Source organism: Scatophagus argus, chromosome 11 (assembly GCF_020382885.2).
Source record: "Scatophagus argus isolate fScaArg1 chromosome 11, fScaArg1.pri, whole genome shotgun sequence".
Classification (NCBI taxonomy): Eukaryota; Metazoa; Chordata; class Actinopteri; family Scatophagidae; genus Scatophagus; species Scatophagus argus.
Window position 1 is genome coordinate 12,116,436 of NC_058503.1, and position 21,595 is coordinate 12,138,030.

At 40.6% G+C, this 21,595-nt stretch overlaps 1 protein-coding gene across 4 annotated transcripts in view; it reads right to left on the bottom strand.

Annotated features, from left to right (window-relative positions):
- rapgef4a (Rap guanine nucleotide exchange factor 4a) overlaps window positions 1-18,857 on the bottom strand; it is a 32,764-nt gene extending 13,907 nt beyond the window's left edge. For 2 of the 4 annotated variants that reach the window (XM_046404606.1, XM_046404604.1), the window contains exons 1-5: window positions 18,784-18,857; window positions 16,467-16,609; window positions 16,297-16,385; window positions 15,066-15,212; window positions 3,359-3,431 (exon numbers count right to left, since the gene is read on the bottom strand). In XM_046404606.1, coding sequence (XP_046260562.1) covers window positions 3,359-3,431; window positions 15,066-15,212; window positions 16,297-16,385; window positions 16,467-16,609; window positions 18,784-18,851 — 520 coding nt within the window. In that variant the 5' untranslated portion in view covers window positions 18,852-18,857. Of the gene's footprint in view, window positions 1-3,358; window positions 3,432-9,481; window positions 9,939-13,827; window positions 14,111-15,065; window positions 15,213-16,296; window positions 16,386-16,466; window positions 16,610-18,783 lie in introns of those variants that run through there. The other 2 variants (XM_046404607.1, XM_046404608.1) reach the window with 2 other exon arrangements.
- Between the last annotated feature and the right edge of the window lie 2,738 nt (window positions 18,858-21,595).

Here is a 21,595-nt window from a genome sequence, read left to right on the forward strand (position 1 = left end):
ATATAAAAAGTTAATTAATACGGAACAACAAAACCATGTTTTATTGTTTATGTAAAGCAGTTGGCATTTCTCAAGCTTTGTTATGTGCAAAACAGTCAGATTCTCCAATAGATCCCCGTTTTGATACGTTAGATCACTTAAATTAGGTTAAAATGTCACATCATGTATGACTGTGTCATGTTTTATTTTAGTTTCCCTTTAATTGTTTGCTTCTTTTGCCTTACCAGTCAAATAACAAACATCATCATCAAATGACAAACAAATGTGAAACTCATTTCTGTCACTGTTATAAACCAGAAAATGGACCCCTAAGCTCAGTAGCACTTACTCATTTTATTCATCTAGTTTCAGTGACTATCTTGTTTCATTTTCAGTTACTGCTCCAACTCAGTAAATAATTTGGGCTTTCAGTGTGTAGGAGAAAAAGAAAAAAATTGTCTTTATTCACAAATCTATACTAAACAATTTAAATCTCTCCTTAAATAAACATCCTAATAGGCTCGATTATTCTGAGTTGTGTTTGTTACTGTACTTGGCAGCAACATGATGTAGAGGAGGCTTTTTAGGGTGTGGTTATTTCTCAGTTTTAAGCTCCAGGACAAACAGCACAATCAGTCAGAGCTGCTCAGTCACAACTGTATCTGCAGGGAGAAACTCTGCTATTCTTAGACGTGCCTCTCAGACTGCTGATACCACAAAAACAGATACAGAAGCCACACAATACATAAAAAGTGGAACATAGAAGTGTAACATTATGCTTCTGGCTGTACATCCAAGAATAAAACTCAAGCGTCTGTATCTGTATAAAGTGTTCTGTGTATTTCCTGGCCACTTTGAATTTACGGTTATTATTGTAAATGTTCTTTGCTGAGAGGATTTCTATATATTTGTACATACAAGGGTTGGCATTTAGAAAATCTAATCACTGGCAAAAAATAAAATGTCCACCAGGGGAAGTAATAGTAGAAAAGATCATAAATGCAAACAAAATGGTCAGCTGCCATTACTGACAAACCGATCGAGGGGGTTTTCTTTAGCACAGAGACAAACACAGTTCAACATAAATGAGAAAATACTTTTTTGGTTTTGTCTGGGAAAGATTGCACTGACCAAATCAGGCAGATTTTATTGCTGACAAACAAAGTCAGCAACAAAATCAAGGTTATTAATGTTAACTGTTGCTGGTAAAAGATCGATTTCATTGGTGCACAGCAGGTAGTGCGCAGCAGGCCACTAAAAACAACACTATGACAATGGGGAGAGTAAACTAGAGCCGTTAAGTTAAAGAGAAGACCTGCAGATTCAGGTCATGTTACAAAATATGTTAAATGTTAAAAAATATTGATTACAGATGCTGTAAAGAAGAGTATGTTGTTGTTGTCGTCGTCTTACACGCTCTTGGACAGAGTTTCTATTTATAAGCGGTGAGCCTTGTACAGAATCTGTGCTTGTTTATTGCTTTTTTGAGAAGTTAACAAAACTGTCAGTCATTTTATTTGTGATGCTGCCATGCTGGTCCATGTGACATCATGCCACTCATTCAAGTGTCACATCAATTCAGTCATATTTATAGGAATGCAGTTCAGGGTGTAAATCACCAGTTTCATCACAATACAATATTAGATTGATTCTTTAAGTAGAGAGTATTTACAAATATAACAATGTCTACCACGATTTGATTTTATATTTGATTCAGTTCAGGGGCCTGAGATAAGTGTGAGAGAATATCATAAGCCCATTTAACACTGTCAGTTACAGAAGAAGCTGCCACCTCTTCCTTTTCTGCTTTTAGCCATAAAAGAAAAAAAAACTAACACTTAAAGAACTGCAAATAACTGTAAGTGGTTAACTGCTGTTACAAAATAAAAGCATATGTTAAAGATGATATAGATCAATGTTTCATCTTGAATCAGTCGATATATCAATGCAGATCGATGGATCCTTACACCCCTAAATGCAGTGTACATTATATGCATGTTGGAGGTGAATCCAAAATTAGGAAAGGTTAAAAAAAAACAGTTTGCAGGTAAAAGGTCACATGTAGTCAGAGCACAGCGTTTCATTACACTGAATAACTAGTGAAAAACAAACGTGTTCATGCTTTGAAAGGCGCTCCAGTAAGGCCATGCTGAATGCATGACGGGAGAGAATAAAACAATGTTGGCTTTAAAAGCACCACATGTTAACAGCAAAGTGCTGTAAAAGCACAGCACTGCTGTATCTAAGCAAACTGTTTTAAACATGTTTAATTCATTCGATTTAGCCACTTCAGTTACACAACCGCTACTGTACATCCTCCAGCTGCTCGATGCTTGTCTGATTTCTGTCTTTGTGTATTCATGCATACAGCGCATACTGTAAACCCTCTAAGTACCGTACTGTATGCTGCAGAAACACCCAGAGCCCTGCTCTTACAGCACAGAACAGTGACGAATACTCAACCAGACACATTAGCTTGTAAACACAGCCCCAAAGGCTGCAATAGTAAGTCAAACCCAAATTTTAGGGTGAATCAGAGGCTGTGAGTTCGTTGAACGTTTTGTTTGGGACATAAAAGAGGGGGACATTTTCCTGAAAATATGTCCATCATTTATGAACTCTTTAAAAAATACATGACAGTATACAAAGAACTTCCAGTAAGCCAACACACCATCCGGATTTTCTCACTGTACACACTGCAGTCTGTCATTTTTATGGTACATGACTTTGAAACAAGCTAAGTGTTCTGTTTGAGCAAAGCTAAGTCAATATTGAGTTAACTTGCAACAGGAAAGCATAAATAAAAGTATAAGCCTTTGTCACAATGCAAGAGGATAAAGCAGGATCAGACAACATGAGAGCTGAACAGACAAAAATCTTATTACATTCTGTATAATATGACAAACTGCGTTATAATACATTACCTAAAAAAATCATCACATTAACAAGGAAACCCAAAGAGTCACTTCTGGGAATAATTTTCAAAGTGAGTGACAGTTATTACATTCAAGACAGTCTGCATACAAGTCTTGAAACTTTAATCTGCTTTACAATTTTATACTTGTACTTTTTATTAACCATACCTTTATATCTTCAGGAACTGATATGAAAGCAGCTGTTTGTAAACTGAATGCTCTGCCTGTTTAACACTGCCAACTTTTTAAAACACCAAACTGTGTGCATCAGCTGCAGCATCTGAACACTTAATTAAAGAGGGCCTGTCATGTGATATTTCACACTCAAATGTTGTCTTGAAGATCCAGTTACAGTCACATTTAATTCAAAGCTCAACTAACAGAAACTGCGACCAACGTATAAATGAAATGTGATTGCGGTGTCTAAACCACACAAACACAAAAAGTAAGTGAAGGCTACTTACTGTCAGCATTACAACCACTTTCCATCACACCATAGGGTGGGACAAGCAGTCCAGCCATGCACTGATGATATTTCTAAAGGAAGAAAGAAAACACAAGAACAAATCAGTCGTAGCAGTTAAAAACAACTGACTTGAATAGCTAACAAGAAATGTTCAATTTTACATAATTTTGACCTTTAGATGGGTGCACAACCTGCTCAGCCTCCTGAGCTCCAGTACCACTATGCAAAATAGAAAAAAAAATAAGAGACGAATATCAAAATGAATGCCAGACTGCTTTACTTTTAACCATGAGCAACGTACCTAATTTGGTGGCAATACATGTATATGATATTAGATTGTCAGTAGTGATGGAGCAATATGTAAGAAGCATTTCACTGCTGTGGATTTAGGTAGTTACCCCTCCAAAGGTTGACAAGAGAAGTATGAGAGTTGTGAGATGACTAATGGGTTAAGAAAAAAGAAAAACAAATTAAAATTTGGAGTCATTTTATGGAATTTTCTGAAATCTTTGCTTTTCCTGTAAAATAATGCATTGTATTTTATCAGATTGTCATATGTTTTTTTGAAGTAGGGTGTCAGAAAAAATGAGCAGGACTAATCCAGTGGTATATTTGAGCAGAAGCAGAGACAGTGCTGCTCACACATTATCTAATACAGACTGTACTGAGGGTCCTTGCTAAGCCAGTGGTCCATGATGTACTGTATGTATATGGAACTGAAATGCCTCTGAAATGTTCGATTCTGGCTGTGAATCCTTCTCCCAGCATTTCCTGTCCTCTGACATCACATGTCTCCAAGCTCCGAGGACACAGCTGATGAGAATTTGTTTGATATTTCGTCCTCATTAGTCCCAACACGCAAATGTAGACATGGTTCAGTAATTAATAATCACAAAGAGGGGAGAACACCAAAGTTATTTACCCCCTGAATAAGGCATTAAACTTAAACTTTGGCTCAATTCTGACCATTAAATTCAGTTTCCAGTCCAATTTTTCCAGCTTGGCTTCCTTTTCCCTCTCATGCACTTGTTAGATCATATGTGTTGAGTAGTCATAAAATATTTATTCCTTACTGTTGTGCAAGATGCAAAACAGACAGAGCATGACAATATGACTGTACATGACCATCACTGTGCCCTGCAGCATCCCAGATGTTATGTAATGAACATCATAGTGCACCCATGCACTCTTGTAAATGTCATGTTTTTGTTCATGACACTGGTGCACAAAGAGGTCAACCCAACCACAGCCAATGAGCCATAAAAAGCCTTATTCTCCTGTTAAGATCACGGGTCGACGCAGTGGGATCGGTGGAACAGTGCTGTAAAGCCAAGAGAAATATGGGAGGAAATACAACATCTAGTTCTTCACCTAAACCTCTTATACATTTATTTCTACTCAGTTTTATGGAAAGTTGTCCATTGATGTCACCTTCTAATTACCTGCTTCAAGGATACTATGTTTTCGGTTCTGCTACTAGCAGCTGAGTTTTCATTAAAGGCTGTAGCATGGGCCGACAAATTTTTCTCTTTCATTAATATTGTGAGACGGAGCTCTTGCACTTGGTGAAATACATCTTCAAATCCAGTATATGGTAGTCATGTAGTGACAAAAAAAAAAAAAATAGCCAATTGTAGCAATTTCATATCTCCTTCACAGATACCAGTAATCCTCTTTGGTAGCCTACACATGTAGATTCTCAAATTGCATACCGAAAGCAGTCGTTATGGAAATTCATGGGACAACAGGTACAATTACAAGATCTCTACAACTGTAACAACGCTTTTCTCTCAAACTCAGGTCTTCCCATGGAAACATGAATATACATGTATCATGCATCTAATTATAGATTTTTTTTTCTCTATATGCAAATTTAAATTAAACTCTTCCTTGAAAACATAAGTTTTTGATAACAAACAGCCATGTTCATGATATTATTTCAGTCTAAGCATTTGATATTTGTACATATGTGTGGTTTTCACAAATGTATGTTAAAACAGTAAGTGAAATATTTCCAGTTTAGAAATACATAATAAATCTACAGCTGAGATGATAAGGTTTCAGCTGAGTACAGACATATTTTGACATAATTCCAATGGCTTTTGAAATAGACCCAGAAATATAGCATATAGTGGTTATTCTTGCAGATTTGCATATGCTAGAAGAGTGCACTATTGGCCTTGGTGGAGGTCTGCACCCTGTGAGTGCTCCTCTAGCTATCAATTTATTTCTTCTATTGTTTTTACAACATCACTACTGTATTTTTAGCAATGTCTTACTGTAGAAGCAGTGTGCAGTACGTTACTGTTGTCATGTTTAAAATGTCATCACTCCACATTTTGGATTGTTTATTTGTTTTTAGTCTAACAGCACTGAATCTTTAAAAATAACACACCAGGCACGATTTAATTCTAATATGGACCGATTTGAATTGCATTTCTATCTGATTTTCTAAAGAATTTGTAAAGTAGCCCATTGGTTCAAGATTAATTTGTGCAATCTTGAACCATCAGACAAACAGAAACTGATCATGTGCCAAAGCAGCTGTGTTCAAGTCAATATAAAGCTGATTGAGGAACACTTAGTGACTGGCCAATTCTCTCTATCTCCCTGTCTTCTGTTCAGAGGAGACTGAACTAAAGCTAGAACATTTGTTCCTGGATGGTAATGTACTCTCAGAGGTCATGTTTTAAATTCAATTCCACCCTCTGAAGTCAGTTAATCACTTTAGCAACCCTTTAGGGGCTCACAGCTTTTCCCCCTCAACTGAGAAGCAGTTTTTGAAAGCATTTCTATGTACAGTCTCCAAAATGAAAAAGACAGACAGATTATTGTTGACTGACAGCAAATTCAGATTATGAGCATGTGTCTTCTGTGGAGGGGATACTGTCTGTACACATGCAAACAGATTATTCAAAGTTAATCAAAGCAACAAGAGCTGACGCCTTCAGAGTCACTTCGACAAGCCTATCAGTCTTCATCAACAATTAAAGGCTTTGGGATTAGGGAGGAGCACTTAAACTGAGCAGCGCATGAACAAATGAACTCGACCCCTCTGAGCCAATAAAGCTTTGCTCCCTGAGGAGTTGTATCCAGTATGCAGGGTGGGGGTGTTGCTTTTAGAGGAGGATTAGGACCATTGTCAGGTGTGTAAAGAGCACTCCATTTCTATTTTGTTAGTAATGACATCTCTGACTCGTACACAAACCATGCATTTGTTTCCATGAGGAGCCATTCTTTTTAACAACCTCTTTTACCAAGCCCTGTTTTCATTTTGTCTGTGCATTATTGCATCTGAATGGCTGCTCTTGTAGATTCAGATTTAAGTCATTTTTCAACCAGATATTCCAAGCAGTACAGCTTGTTGTTGAGGATATGTTGCTTTCCTCTATACTGAATATGTTACTGTAAGCTTAAGGAAACTGGGATGGAGAATTGTTTTTCTGGGATCATATTGAACAAATGATTCATTGATCAAATGAGAAAATTATCAATTATCCGATCTATCAGTATTTGCTGTTGTTGCTGTGAATATTCATTCTTTATTTGTGCTTTGTGAAACACTCTAAAACTGTTACTTTGACAGTTTCTATAAAAACTGCTCCTTCAAACTTTATTTTTTAATGTGTGTATGTGCAGATTTGTAACTGAAACCAATAAATGTGGGGATGTGGGACACTTTATAGCACTTTATGACTTATTCACCTACTTGGCAAACATTAAATAGCACTTGCATATCTGTCAGCGGCTGGTTAATTTAGCTTTGCACAAAGACTTAACACCTTCAGACAGAGGCCGGTCGCAGTTTTCTCCGGTTTCCAGTCTCAGCTAAGCAAAGCTAACCGACTCCTGGCTGTATAGCTTCATATCTACTTCATATGACAGTGATGTCCAACTCAAGACAAGGAGGTGAATAAAATCTCTAACGATTCCTTTAAATGAATCAGTCAGATTATTCACACATTGACCTTTATCCTTTTGATCCCAGGAGATTATCGGAGCATTAAATCATTTCACACATCAGCTAGAGAGATTAAACCACAGATATACTGTGGTAAATATGAAAAAATTGTATAATAAATACAAAAGAGACATTTCTGACATCCTCACTTAAAGATCTATGAGCCTTGCTTATTAGGAAACAAAAACTAAATGTGCCAACCATTCCCACTGAAATGAAAATTGAAATATTTATGACGGCACTTTATGTCACAATAAAACAACCTCAGGGTGCGAGAGTATAATTTTTTTTTTCAACCACAATACTAACAGAGATGTCATCTGTGATCTCCAGTAGTACAGGGAACACAGACCGACAGGCTTTTTAAAATCACTAAGTTGTTACTACATGTCAGCATTCATGGACAAATGGGCAGTCAGTAGTCGTATGGCACACTGACAGCCAGATGGTGTCCACTGTTTGATTAGTGTCACAGATGTTCCTGACTGCATACAGTATTACAGTATGGATAGACCTTTAGGCACATTCAACTGGGTCTCACAAACTGTCATGATTTGACATCCAGGCATCAAGCACAGTGGTTCAGTCAGACGGCTTACAGCGACTGGTTCAAGCCTGACTCTCACAAATGGCTGTATTATTTTTTCCAACCTGATTCTATCTCATCAGAGGAGATTATGATCTGTTCTTTCAAGTGGATTAACTCCGAGTAGCTGAGAGGTGTTACACACACTTCCAGAATAAGAATGATGTTGTTTGAAGTGAAATAAACAGACAGGTCGGTAGACGTGTAGGCGTCTAAATCCCTTCACATCCTTGACTCTAGGAATAAAAACTAACTGCCAATTGATCTGAGGTCTGACCCCAAGGGCAGCTTCAGTCTGACAAAATCCATCACAAACAGACAGCAGGAATGTGGCTTTATCAACAGATATTTTCTTCCTTTGTAGTAGAGGTATCTCCCAACAATGCACGAAATTATTTTACACCTAGTAGCTTACGTAGCTCAATCATGATACAAGAAGAAAAAATACAAAAACAATCAGATACACAACAACTAAAGAATTGTGTTAGTTGCAATCAACAATTAGCAAGTGCATCTGGTGTTTCACAAATTGTATAGTACAGTAATCGCATGTACACAAATAGTTGAAAAGTATTGGAATTTGACTAAAAGGAGACCTATTTTCTGAGACCAAATGCCAATATTTGCAAGAACATATTTGGCTCTATAATTATATGTAATGTGAAAAACATCCACAGTTGGGAAAAAAATGTATACACTGAAAATGTTATTTTCTGAAACATAAAAAGTTCACACAGCTTAAATGAATAATATCTCATGTAGCTGACAAATAATCAGGTAATTATAGAAAACACAGACACCTCAGGGTCATTTGATTGTATTACGAGTATAATCCTGCATTCATCCTTACATAAAAATGGGTTTAAAAATGGTTATTTGCTGTCATACATTGGCTGTCCTGCACTGATAATGTGTTGTTTCTTGCCCATACACCTTGTGTTTACAAACAGAGACCGTCAACAGAGTGAAAAACTGGTGAATGTACAGTCCATATCTCTATCTCACGCTTGCTATTCCTTTAAGTGTTCTTAGATAAATGTAGTCCTATTGGTGTCATAACAACAAATCAGTGAAGATAGTGAGCTCGTCATCTCAGTGCATTCGAGCTCCACCTCTCCCTTTCATGCTTGATCAACTTATTGCATTGTGAGCATCAATGTGCATGAATGCACTGCCATATTTTGAATAACTCACTCCCAGATTACATAACCCACACAGTGCAAACTGTTCCCAGAGCATTCTCTGATTATTCTGAACCCTTGTAGGCCACTTGGGGAAACAATTAAGGGAAAACTCTCCCAAGAGTTTCACATCACTTCTGCTCTGTCACATTTCCTCCCAAAACATTTCCTCCCAAACAGGAGGAAATGTGTAACAGTTAGAATATACTATATGATATACTGTATATTCCAGAAGGAATGAAAATACTTTGGACATTTGGATTACAACTTCTGGATTTCTAGATTGTGCACAGATTTCTATACAGCATTTTTTTTCTCACTTTCCACATGCATAACACACTGTTTCTCATGCAACAAATTCAATGGACTGTTGAAAGGTTTGGCAAATATTACCTAAAAAATGCTACCAGCGTCCCATGCAGCCTAGTGTTGTGGTTAATGAGTGTAAGGTCCTCCACGCCCTCTTAATCCAGGCGTTAACAAACACTCGTAAGTCCCAGAGCATGGTCCAACATGATCCAGCAGCTCCGTCACCGCAGCCTGCACGCCACTCTGAGGGCACAGCGAGCAGACTGTGTCGGCCCCGCAGAGTGCAAGTCAGCTGCCGACTTCTTCTGAGCAGCAGTTGCTAGGTGATTACTCTACTCCAGTCACTGAGCACACAGGAGAGCATGCTCAAGCTTTCTCCCTCCCTCCCTCTTTCTCTCTCTCTCTCTATCACAAGCCTTAGCTAATCCACATGCACACAATACAGAGTAGTTGCTCATTTTCAGCTTGGCCTCCTTCACAAAGGAAGAGCTAAAGCACACAGTCTGGTCAGTCTCACATGATGAAAAGACCAATAATCAGAGATCTAAAAATAAAAAAATGGTTGCAAAAATGTTCCTGTTGCTTTCATCAACTTACAACTCAACAGGGAGACGTTTTCCTCTGGAAGAATTTAGTTAAACTCTTGGATTTACCTTTGAGCATCCAGTGCAAGTCTAAAATATACAGACAGAAGCATCCAGTGTCTTGTTCCTATCACATAAGCTGCTTCCTCTCAAGGAGGAAGGACAGAGACCAGATGGTGTCTTATCTTTGACCTTGTTGCTTATCAAGACAGCACAGTTGAACTCCCTGAGAATTTTACAAACTATCAAGAACACATTTCAAGTAAAATATGTCAAACTAAGTGCTGTTTGATGTACCTTGTTTGTCTCTTTTTAAGGATGCTTAAATGATAACTGATGTTGTCTTGTGTCTCGATCTGCATTGCCAGCATAAAGACTATAACCCTTTCTTTTAAGCTCTGTGAACATTCATGGAGAATGTTGATAAAGATTACATCAGTGGATTTAAGTATGGAAACAAGTCAGTGATGGCTCATTAAAAGCAATTCCTTCCTTAAGTGGCAAGCAGTCAAACCACGCGTTTAAGATCTCCTGTGGCCTCAAGGAGTACTGCAAAAATAAACAAAAGAGGTACACACTGGTTATGGTTTTCATTTTCATTTAACTTTCTACGTTTCTTTTGTTATTTTCTCATTTATATCTTCATTTTACACCTTTAGAAAAAGTGAAAAACAAAAATGAAGTTGTGTTTGAGTAAGTAGCCACCATGCTGATTTTGAGAGTGCAGAGAAGTGGATTGACGTCATGGGAAACACAGGCCAAGCAGATGTGGACGTGTTTCACTGAACCAGCCTGTCAAATCTGACTCCCTGTCAGACAGAGCAGACCAAACCAGCTGAGCTCCTACACTTTCAGCATTAATTTTGGTCATTCTGAATTTGATGGAGCAAAGTCTTGTATTGCACAGGCACAGATTTAAGATGACACAAATATAGTAAATGTTTTTTGATATCATTATAATGGACTGAGGCAAGTGGAGGCACAGAAGAGTGACCATACTCCATTTTCCTTCTTTTCTCCCCACTGACAAATTAGATTTGAGAATCTGAAACTGATTTACCTTTACTTTATTGCTTGTTTGTTTAAATTCAATTTAATCAACTCCCACATAGTTTCTGTGCTAGTACTGGACATGCTATTCTGTGTGAAACTCATAAAAATGTGTTCTGTGAGTTTGCAGATTACGTAATACCTAACTTTCCTCTTGCTATCTTTCGGTCTCATTTAGCGAATTTAATCCAAATCTGTTTTAATTCTTCAATAAATCCTGTAAAAGCAGCAAAGACTGTGGACTGAATTAAGAAGCAAACTGATAATAAAAATGTGCACAGCCAGTCACAGTTTTCATGAGTCCTGTTTTATTTTACAGGTTGGAGTTCAGATTCTGGGATTTTTTGATTATGTAACGACTCTGCAAGCAGAGATAAGGGAATACAACACAAATGTTTTGATATAATCTTCCTGCTCTTTCAGTGCACATATCCGCTGTACACTTGGAGGGACTCTGGCCCTGGATGTGCTACTTACTCACTACTTGGATGCTGAACCACTAGAGGATCTATGTGGCCTTGTTTTTCCAACCCCCCTCCACCCAATCCTCAGACACCAGAGGGCACACTGCGTCCCTGCCACTTCCTGTTCATCAGCTTTCTCCGCTGGCTGCCCACCAGGCTTCTTCTTGATAGTGACACACCAAACCCCTCCACCCCACCCAACAACTCTCTCTGCTAAGCACCCAACAGATACGCCTCGAGCCTGAACATGCATGCAAAACACATACAACGGAAAACATTCCCAACACAGTGTTACTCAAGACATGTGCAGCACACATGCTTAGAAAACCTTTGATGTGTAATTTGTCACATCTAAACCAAAATGTCAAAGCTTCCACATAATGTAAGCTGCTCTGTCCAGGCCCACATGCGGGCTGACGTGGCTGTAAGAGAGCTGTCTTATGACCCTAAAAGCAAAAATCACAGCTGTGTTGTTTCAATCACAGAGCCCATCGGAAGCAGGAAACAAAGGGGAGAGCAAATTGATGATCGGGCCATCTAAGCTTCAGTCAGCGCGCCTGTGTGTGCTGAGCTCGGCTCATGTCTGCTCTGTTAAACAAACAGCACGCGGCTGCTCGTTCCCAGTGTTTGTAACAGTCAGCAGCACGAGAAGATAAACGCCAAAAAGTTGTGCGCCTGAGTGGCACCCACAGACACTCACACATGCAGCGAGTTTGCCATGTGAACTCGGACCTGCATCACATTCACACGCACGAGACATTCAGGCAAATGGGGAAAGGGCAAGAATCATATAAACACGCATCAGCTCTCTCTGCATAGCCTCTCATTTACTCAATAAGTCCAGAAAGATTTTACAAGAAAGGGCAAAAAGTGGAGAAAGACAAGCACTGAATAATTGACATGAACAGTCATGAATAAATAATATTATCCATTGGTTCATTAGGGCAATGCTGTGCTCACTGTGGCATAGTTTTGTCAGAGTGCTCGGCCACAGGCGTTCTGCAGGAGGACAGACCTGAGTGGGAGGAGGAGGAGGAGGAAGAGGAGGAGGAGGTGTGTAACTTAATTTCAGGGCTTTCTGCTCCACTTGATGCAAGGTACATGGTAGCTTTCCCTTAACATGACTCCTTCACTGTCTCCCCGTATCAGCTGACGTCAGTTAGTGGAGTATTTCTCCACTCACCCTGGTTTTCAGGGCCGTACGCATTAAGAATCCAGATCACATGCAGCTTAATGTTTTTCATGCTCCACAAAAGGTGAAGGAGCCGAACTTCATTTATTGAAACACGCAGGAAGACACCCCAGGAAGTTGAAGGCAGTTTGTCGCCACAGTACGTCAGAACTGGCAGGCAAAGTCTGAAGTCTGATGCCACCAGCAAGAAGATACTACATAAGCAATTTTTCTGCACTGCGGCAAAGCTGCGAGGAATAATCGAGCACCATCGCCAGGCTGAATGATTTGGTGAAACTGTTGCATGCGCAACAAATTGTAAAATACTGGCAGCTAGTGGAATGATTATCTGCCAATGAGCTGATTATGTGAATTCTGATTTGATAGCCCTTCAGTGACAGCTTGAGGCAAAGCTGGATCCATGTATTGATGCTAATGCTGTAAACGGTTGTCATGGTTTTTTGGTGAAGTACATCTGGTAACACTACTGAGGGCAAATGGAGTGAATATCTTATGTTGAATTATCTTATGTCAGTGCACACACACTGTAAGATATAAAAAACAACAACAACACTTTAAAGTTTTACATCTTCTCCCCAATTGAAAAGGTTCATTATTAAAATTGTATAACTTGTATACTAGACCGTGATTGGCTTACTAACTAGTCGTGATGTCAGAAAAACCTGACCACACACATACTGAACGCAGATGAATGTGAAAACATCCTTCTGGTGTCAAACTTTTGCAGAGTGAGGATCAAACATCCAAGTGAAGGAGCAATAATCAAAAGTCCATTTTGAGTGGAGAGGGCCTTTAACATGAGACAGTGGGCAATAACACTGTTATACAAATGACTCTCTGGTAGTTTCATTTAGTCCCTTTTGAGGAGGATTGTTTGTTTAGAAAATGTACCAAAACAACATGCAGTTGACACAACTGCAGCTTTGTAGTTGAAATCTGTGACAAAAAGAGGCTTTTTGCCTCTTCATACATGGACTGTATCAACATTTTCTGAAGGAAGCAAAAACACAACATCAGTCGAACACTCTGTGCTGAGACCACATCTTAACACGGCCACTGGAGAGCGTGTTATTACATTACAAAACAACCAAAGACAGAGAGGTTTAAGGACGAGATATGACAATCAGAAGCCTTACTTACAAACCCTAATGCGGAGGTCGCCCCGGGGCAGAGGTGAAATGTGTAACCTGCAGTATTACTTCCACCTGATCCTCAGCGCACATCCAGACCCAGTTAAGTATCCTGTCACTCTGCTGCTGACACACGCAGCTCATAATTTTAACAGCCCCGTGTGCCCTTCAGTGCCAGAGGAAATGGGCTGTCTCTCACTCTCTCAGTAAACCAGCCCATAGCAGCTCCAGCAGAGGGGGAGCAGAGAGTGGAGAGGAGCCTCTACACAGCACGAAACCCACCGGCTGACATGCAGGAGAACGAGGGTTGAGTGGCGCACTGGAGCCAACCTACTTTCCATGAACAAATACTGTTTCTCTTCTGTCCCGTCACCATCAATATAAACTCTTACAAATATTTACAGTAAGTTACAGGCCATGTTTGTGCCGACACAACAGTACATACTTCATAGTATCAGGTTATGTTATGTAGATGGTCTGTCTTAAACATGTGAGAGAGAGATCCAGAAAGAACATTTCTCCACAGCGCTGCACTTCCACCTAGTGGCCAAAAGGCATAAGCAGTCAGTGTCCTTCTGAGACCAGCACTACTGAACACAAACTTAGGAGCAGAAGGTTACAGCATAATAAGTGGACAGCTCATGTAATACCTGCAGGGGGGCCAACAGAACAGTAACTTCCACGATCCAACCCCAACTAATCCACAAGGCACTTTGCCTATACGCCACCCACTCGCTGGCTTGTGCTTAGCTCGATTCGTCACAGTTTTCACATTCAACATTTCAATTCCAGCAGGAACGAGCTAAGACAGGTGGCTGTTCCCTGGCTTAAAGCAGCCCCCCTCAGCAGGTCACAGATTAAAGAAATGGACAGAAATACATGATGCCTTCAAGTGGCACACTCAGCTGTGCTTTTTATCTTCTGCAACCGATGACTTTAACAATGTAAAAAGAATCACATTTTTACTTGAAATAGTAATACTTTGCCTGTTGTTGTGGGTGATTGTAGAAATAGGATTCCTGTTTCATTACAGCCTCTGGAATTTTGTTTTCCCGTTGTTATATGAATTGCTAGCAGAGATTCTGAGATGTGATGTCTCTAATATTAGACCTCTGACTAAAAGGAAACAAAGTGAGTTTCAAGAAAATGCATACAGCTTTTCACCTGCCTCGAGTTAGTCTCAGGGATGCGTCACAAACCGCAACGTGGGCTGACACAAGTGCAGCTGGAGCAGACAGAGGTACTCACCTCCCACAGAGACCTGAACTCCCTCTGTCCAATGCGCAGCAGCTCGCTGAATTCCCGTGTGACAATGGTAGCATGTCGGGGCGTGTTATCCAGGATGGACTCCCCAAATGCCGTGCCAGTCCCCAGTGTGCATATGGTAACAGCATCCTATAACACACACATTATGCTCCATATGGATTATTTCTCCATAAGGATAAAACTTCCAGCGAGATAAGAATCTTGTGAAATGCTAATGTTATGTCCTTATTCCGCTCTTGTGTGAGGCACTTGAGGAGCAGTGCTCCTCAAAGGTTAGAGGCAATCACCTGAACACTTGTGGTGGATAGATGGGCACACTTCAATCTGCAGAGACGTTACTCCAATCAGCACCCAAACAAACTGACTGAGGTGCATGAAACTGCAGTATTAAAAATTATTCAGTAATGTCCTCTAATGTGATAAGCCAAGTGCTTTTTGCAGCCCACACTCCAAAGAAGCTTGTGGTTAGATGTGATTTTTTTTTTTTTTTTTTTTAATGAATTTTAAGTGGGGCCTCACTGACGCAATCATTCAAATCTTCACAGAAAGACTGTAACATTTAGAAAACATGCAGATTTAGAAGCAACTTTAGTAAATCAACACATCAAAGTATAGTTTAATAAAAAAAAAATAGGGTTGGTTGCGTGATTGGATGATTAGATTTTTTTTAATTATTTATTTATCTCTTTTTAAAAATTTCTATTATTATATTTATTTGTTCTGCCTCTGCTCAGCGACAGACTCTCATTCAGGCTGCTAATCCAGAAGCAGAAAGAAACAGGATGTAAAGACTGGCATTTTCATATCTGACTCTGTGAATTAATGCTTTATTTTTACCAAACCACAACTGGTGACAGCTGAAACAGTGGAGAGACTAACCAAGACAGTTTTAGTGAGTTTTATCTTGCTTCTGTCGAGTTAGACCCGTCTTAGTTTTATTAAAATGGTGCAGGAATATTTCCTTTCTTTTGTGAGTTTGTTGTGTTGGGGGGTGGGCCAATCATGAGTCTGTTCACTTGAAACAAACCACTGGTCTTCTCATCTCTACCTGCATCAACATATTGGTAATCACCCACTGTTAGGCTGACGGTGGCTGGCTGAAAGATTTCAAATTATCACCCAACCTTAACTCAAAATAAGACAGACTGTGAGCATTGGGTTTGGGTTGAAACTGGGTTTCCATATGATGTTTGGAAAAACATATCAACCATACCTGATAACTTGATGTCTCTGAAACTTTGACATCCAATGAACCAGAGAGGACAGCATACCAGCTGGTGCCAATGTCTCCTTGGCGATACACTGAGAAAACAGAACGATTAATAAATATACTGTCTTATATACATATCATAACAGTATGGCAGAGCCTGTGTTTTGACTTACAGGTGATGCCCTTCTCTAAGCACTCGTAGAAACCACACAGGCAAATCCGCTGCAGCAAACTGGGGTGGAATCTCTCGAAGGCCTTCACATTTTTCAGACGTGCCAGAATTATGTCAACATCTTCCCCAGAGCGCTCCGCTGGTCTGGATTAATGAAAAGAAAGGGGTGATGTATAGTCTGCAATAAATGTACATACGCCACCTAATGGGCAGCGGAGCCAGAGGCAGACGGAGCAGCATAAGTGCCTCATCTGCTCCGAAAACATCTGGGGCTCTGCAGGAGTGATGTGACACCAAGTCCTCCCTGAGGAACACAGCATCCTGGAGACAAAAGGTCAGAATTCAGAGATGCTGCAGTTTTTCATGAACTTGGACGACAAACGAGTGAGTGCTGCAGACCACAGACGCAACACTCTTAAAGCTCATCAGCACTGCAGGTTCATGACATAGTAATGAAGCTTAGAAAATGTTCATTCAGGAAGAGCCTCTTTTCTGTCCTGCTCCGACCCCGTCAGCTGACTGTGGCCTGTCACACGTTTCACTTCAACCAGATTTTGCCACACAGACGTGTGTGTGTGTGTGTGTGTGTGTGTGTGTTTGATCTCTCTTGCTCCTCTGTTGCCTGCATTACACCATCCCAAATGTGTTGCACTGAATCTGCAGCCGCTGATGTAACAGGTGGGTGGCTGCGCTCTAGCTTACGTCACCTTTGAATCCTTATCCGTCCTTTTAAAAAAACATAATGAAACCAAAAGGCATCAATAATTCAGAAAAGAGAAACAAGCGCTCTGATTTATTGCGCTTTATTATCCACCATGTTGCAATAAAAGTGTTTTCGCCAAGCATGCAACAGCTTGCGAGCAAAATGGCTCCTGTGGATCATGTATTCCCCCACAACCTTTGTGCTCACAGTAGCCACATTAAAGCATCTCTGTGAAGACAACAAAGCAAAGTCAACAACAACAAAAATCTTCCAAAGGGTGTTAATTCAGAGTGTAAGTGAGGGCAAAATGTTTTCCCCATGAGGCAGCTTGTTACAGTATGAACACCACACATGATGATGAACCCAAAGTAGCAACCGCTTCTCATTTGCACTTACAGAGTGTGAGACTGCAGAACCTGCTGAGTGACAGGTCACACTCATCTCCAAAGCTCTGATGAAAACAAGTGGCACCACGTGTCCGTTTATCTTTTTGCACCAACTCTTGGGAAACAAGTCCAGTGGAGTGAGGATACACATGGAAACACACACGCTCATCACCTGATTTGCACTTCACTGCAACAGAACAATAAGGTGAGGTGAAGCGCAGGAGCTACAGGTATTCGTTAGGAAGAGGTGAGTCACACAAGATCCATTTGGTCCGAGCGACACAGGTGGCTTCCATAACTGGCTGGAGGATATTACTGTGCAAACACACGCGGCAAACTGCGTCACTTTGCTGTTTATAGCTGATGCACTTTGGACTCCTCTTCCTCCTCACGCTGTTAACACCTGAGCCGGGTGCAGCACCCATACAGCACTGTGTTCAACTCTCAGTGTGTGAACACAAAGTGAAACACTGATCCTCAGTTCTCACAGTGTGAGTGAAACAGTTAATGTATCCACAGCCACACACACACACACACACACACAGTGCAGTTGTTTGCTGTGGGTGATGGACGTGTACGTTGCAGTTGTGCAACACCGCACCTGTCAGTGGTGATTCAGAAGGATGATGATTCAGAAATCACTGAAATCAAAAGACCGCACGGATCAGTTTTTAAAGCTCTTAAAGGATCAAAATCAGGTCTTTTTGAAGAATCTGCTGGGTTGTTCTGACAGGTGCACATGCAGTGGTGTCACCTACAGATCAGGTGATGTGGGCAGAATTTAGTCTGAAGCTAAAATCATCTCGTGGGCCGTTTTAAATCTCCACTCTCACGGTGGTTTGTCGAGGAATAAGCATCACGGCACGTTTTAACAGCACATCAAACGCCTGTCTAAAGTTACTCGCTCTCAGCTTTGCTCCGCTCTTTCACTGGCCGTTTAGTTTCCCTCCGTGTCGTGATGTGAGCGCGGTCACCATGGCGCTTTCAAGGATTACAGAAAATACAAGTCTTTATTCCGCTGGGAAATTAAAACTATGACAATGTGGGGTTTTTTTGTTTATTGTTGTTGTTGTTTGGGGGGTTTTCTTTATACTCTGCTGCTGTAACACAGCGCCCAGGCTCCGGTGGGAAACCAAATAAAATTGTGGGAATATTCCATCTTTCGCCGCTCGCACGGTGGCCTAAAATGAGGTGGCGCACGCAGCTGAGACGATGTGAATGCACATTACCTCTTATCCAGACAAATAATCCACTCGGCAGATTCCGACGAATGGGAAGAAGAGTGCGCTGCTACCATCTTGAGATCCTGATGATTCTGCTGCTGCTGCTGCTGCTGGTTGTGGTTGTGGTGCTGCTGCTGCTGATGCTGCGGTGGTGGTGGTGGTGCTGGAGAGGGCTGGACCAGCAGCACCACTTCGTCTGCTCTCACTCACTCACTCACTGCTGACAGCCGGTGCTGCACGTCCCTGCTGCTGCTGCTCGGTGTTCACCTGACCAGGAGGGCTGGATCAGCAGACGGATGTCCACTTGAAGTAACGATGCTCAGTTTGTTTGAAGAAAAACGTGACTCACTTTGCAAAGCTAGAAAGGAAAATAAGGCAACAGCTTTCAGCAGCGCTCAGCCCTCCACGTTTAATTCAAGCCTGTGAGTGTTTTAAGGGGCACAATATATAGGGGGAATTTCTGACATTTTCCCGGGTTAAATGCAGTGTTGCATACACCCAGTGTCCAGTTTTTGGGTAACATAAATCCTGCCTTCCGGAAAGCTGATGATGTTCTCAGAGTGTGTTTATTCACCTTCACGATAATGCGACTGATGCGTTTGTGTCAGTCTTTGTCACTTCAACACATTTCAGTATAACGCATTTTCACAAAACTTCATGAAGAAGAAGGGATTTATTTCAGCTTCTACTTTACATTAGTTGCAGCACATGTTCACCTAATTAAATCGACGGCTGAGTGTAAATCAAATGTTACGTGTGAGTTTGAATATCCCACCCGGGTGTGAAATTGTCCCGTTTGGGAACTAATGCAACATAAGTTGTGAAATAGCAACAATGATTTTTTAACAGTTCATCTCAAAAGTGTGATACGTAGCCCACATACTGACTAATCTTTACTCTGCTTTTGTCACGACCCAAAACCATCTCACACCCACAGCTCCTCGAGCTCAAAAACAAAAAAAAAACGTGACAGAAGGTTGAATGACTGAAATAAATTGTGAAATGATGTAGCAGCCTTGTTGGACAAAGATCACGTCGCACGGGTGTCTACGTTGACCATGAAGCACTTGGCAGCTGTCAGCAGGTGGAGGACGTGGGGACATGTCCCGGTGGTGGGGGGAGGCCCGTCAGCACAACGAGTGACTCCAGGAGATTAAAATACCGCAGCAAAGAGCTGACAGAGGACATGGTGGTGACATTAAGGGTAAGAATAACATCCACATTGTCATCATGACCGTCCACATGGCAGCTCACACAAGAAAACGGCCTAAACTCCCTGTATAAATCCATGTCTGTAATTAAATGGCTGCTTGTGTAACTGACTGCAGCTGCCTCCTGCAGCACTCTGCACACAGCCTGACAACTTGTCTTCTGTCAGAGTGGGGACATTTCCATAATGGCCCTGAGAAAATGACGCTTTGTAATAAGAGGCGCCATAATGAAAGGGTCATTGGTTGCTCTCGGTTACCTTGGCAACAAACTGTGACAGAAGTAACGCGGCTCGGCTACGTGGAGCTGTGACAAAAGACGTATGAATGTATCACAGAAACTCCACAAATCAAAAGAAAAACGACCAGAGTAAAAGTTTAAAAAATACATTTTGAAATCTATGAAATGCTTCTTTTTTTTTTTTTGGTAACATGAACAAGTTAAAAGTTTTACCTTGGATGAAAAATAAGCAGTTTGCATTTTCATACGTGCTGATTTTGTTAAAGGAACATTACTGATCTGTATATTATTAATGTCGTTATTTGCTGTGTGTTGCCAGTTTCTTAAAGACAGGAAATAAACAATGATGAAATGGTTGTCATTGATAATTTAGTTGCACGTGCTATTAGACCACACAGCAAAATGCACTCAACAGAATATATGCTGAAGGGTTTTAACTGTTTTGCCAAAACATTTCCTGCTCTTTCCATGGTTTCGACAAATCATACTTAACCCATTACTTTATTATTTATTTATCTATTTTAATGGTTGTGGTGATTAGGATGCCATTTATCTCTGTTTATGATATCTGTCACATTTTTGGGACCCAACTTTGAAGTCATGTGCTTCCATCGGCCACTAGATGGCAGCATTCATTTAGTAAAACATCAGGTCAAAGTCAGAAGATGAGCATCTGAGTGCAGAAGGTGATTTAACTTTCCTTCATGGTGAAAAAGGAGGCTTATTCTGCCTTGACTCTGATTAAAAAAGATTTGTAACCAAGGCCTCAGTCTGACATTGAAATATCTGAAGTTCTTCAACATAAAATGAGCAAAATATGTTAGCAAACATGTCCACAACACTCTGCAGCTTCCCAGAAATAGTTTGCATCTTTTAGCTAGTTTTAAAAGGTCACATTGTTTTGGACCGCTTATACATTTTTAGTCTCTACATGAGTATTCTGTAATGCACCTGAAAAGAATTTTGAGGGTTTTTGTCAAAATATCCGGACCATGTGTAAGTTAAGATTATCTTGTCAAATTACTTTTACAGTAGTCAAGAATAAGCGTATGTTGAAGGTGCAATTTCATCTTTTTCCTCAGACTGATCAGCATTTACCCTTCACATCACATTGTTTCCTCTTCACTTGCGAAGATAAATAATGGGGCTGAGCTCAGGCCGTGACATGCACAACACAAAACACACATTCCTGTAACGCTGCATACCACGAGCTCACAGCAGCAACGGGCCAACTCATAATAATGTGTGAAGATGTCAACACACATCTTTGTTATTACGTGCCATAAGCAACAAGTTCACAACCCACTGCAACTTCTCTCTGATAAGCCATTAAATTAGAGTGGGGCTCTTCACTCTGAACATCAGCCCA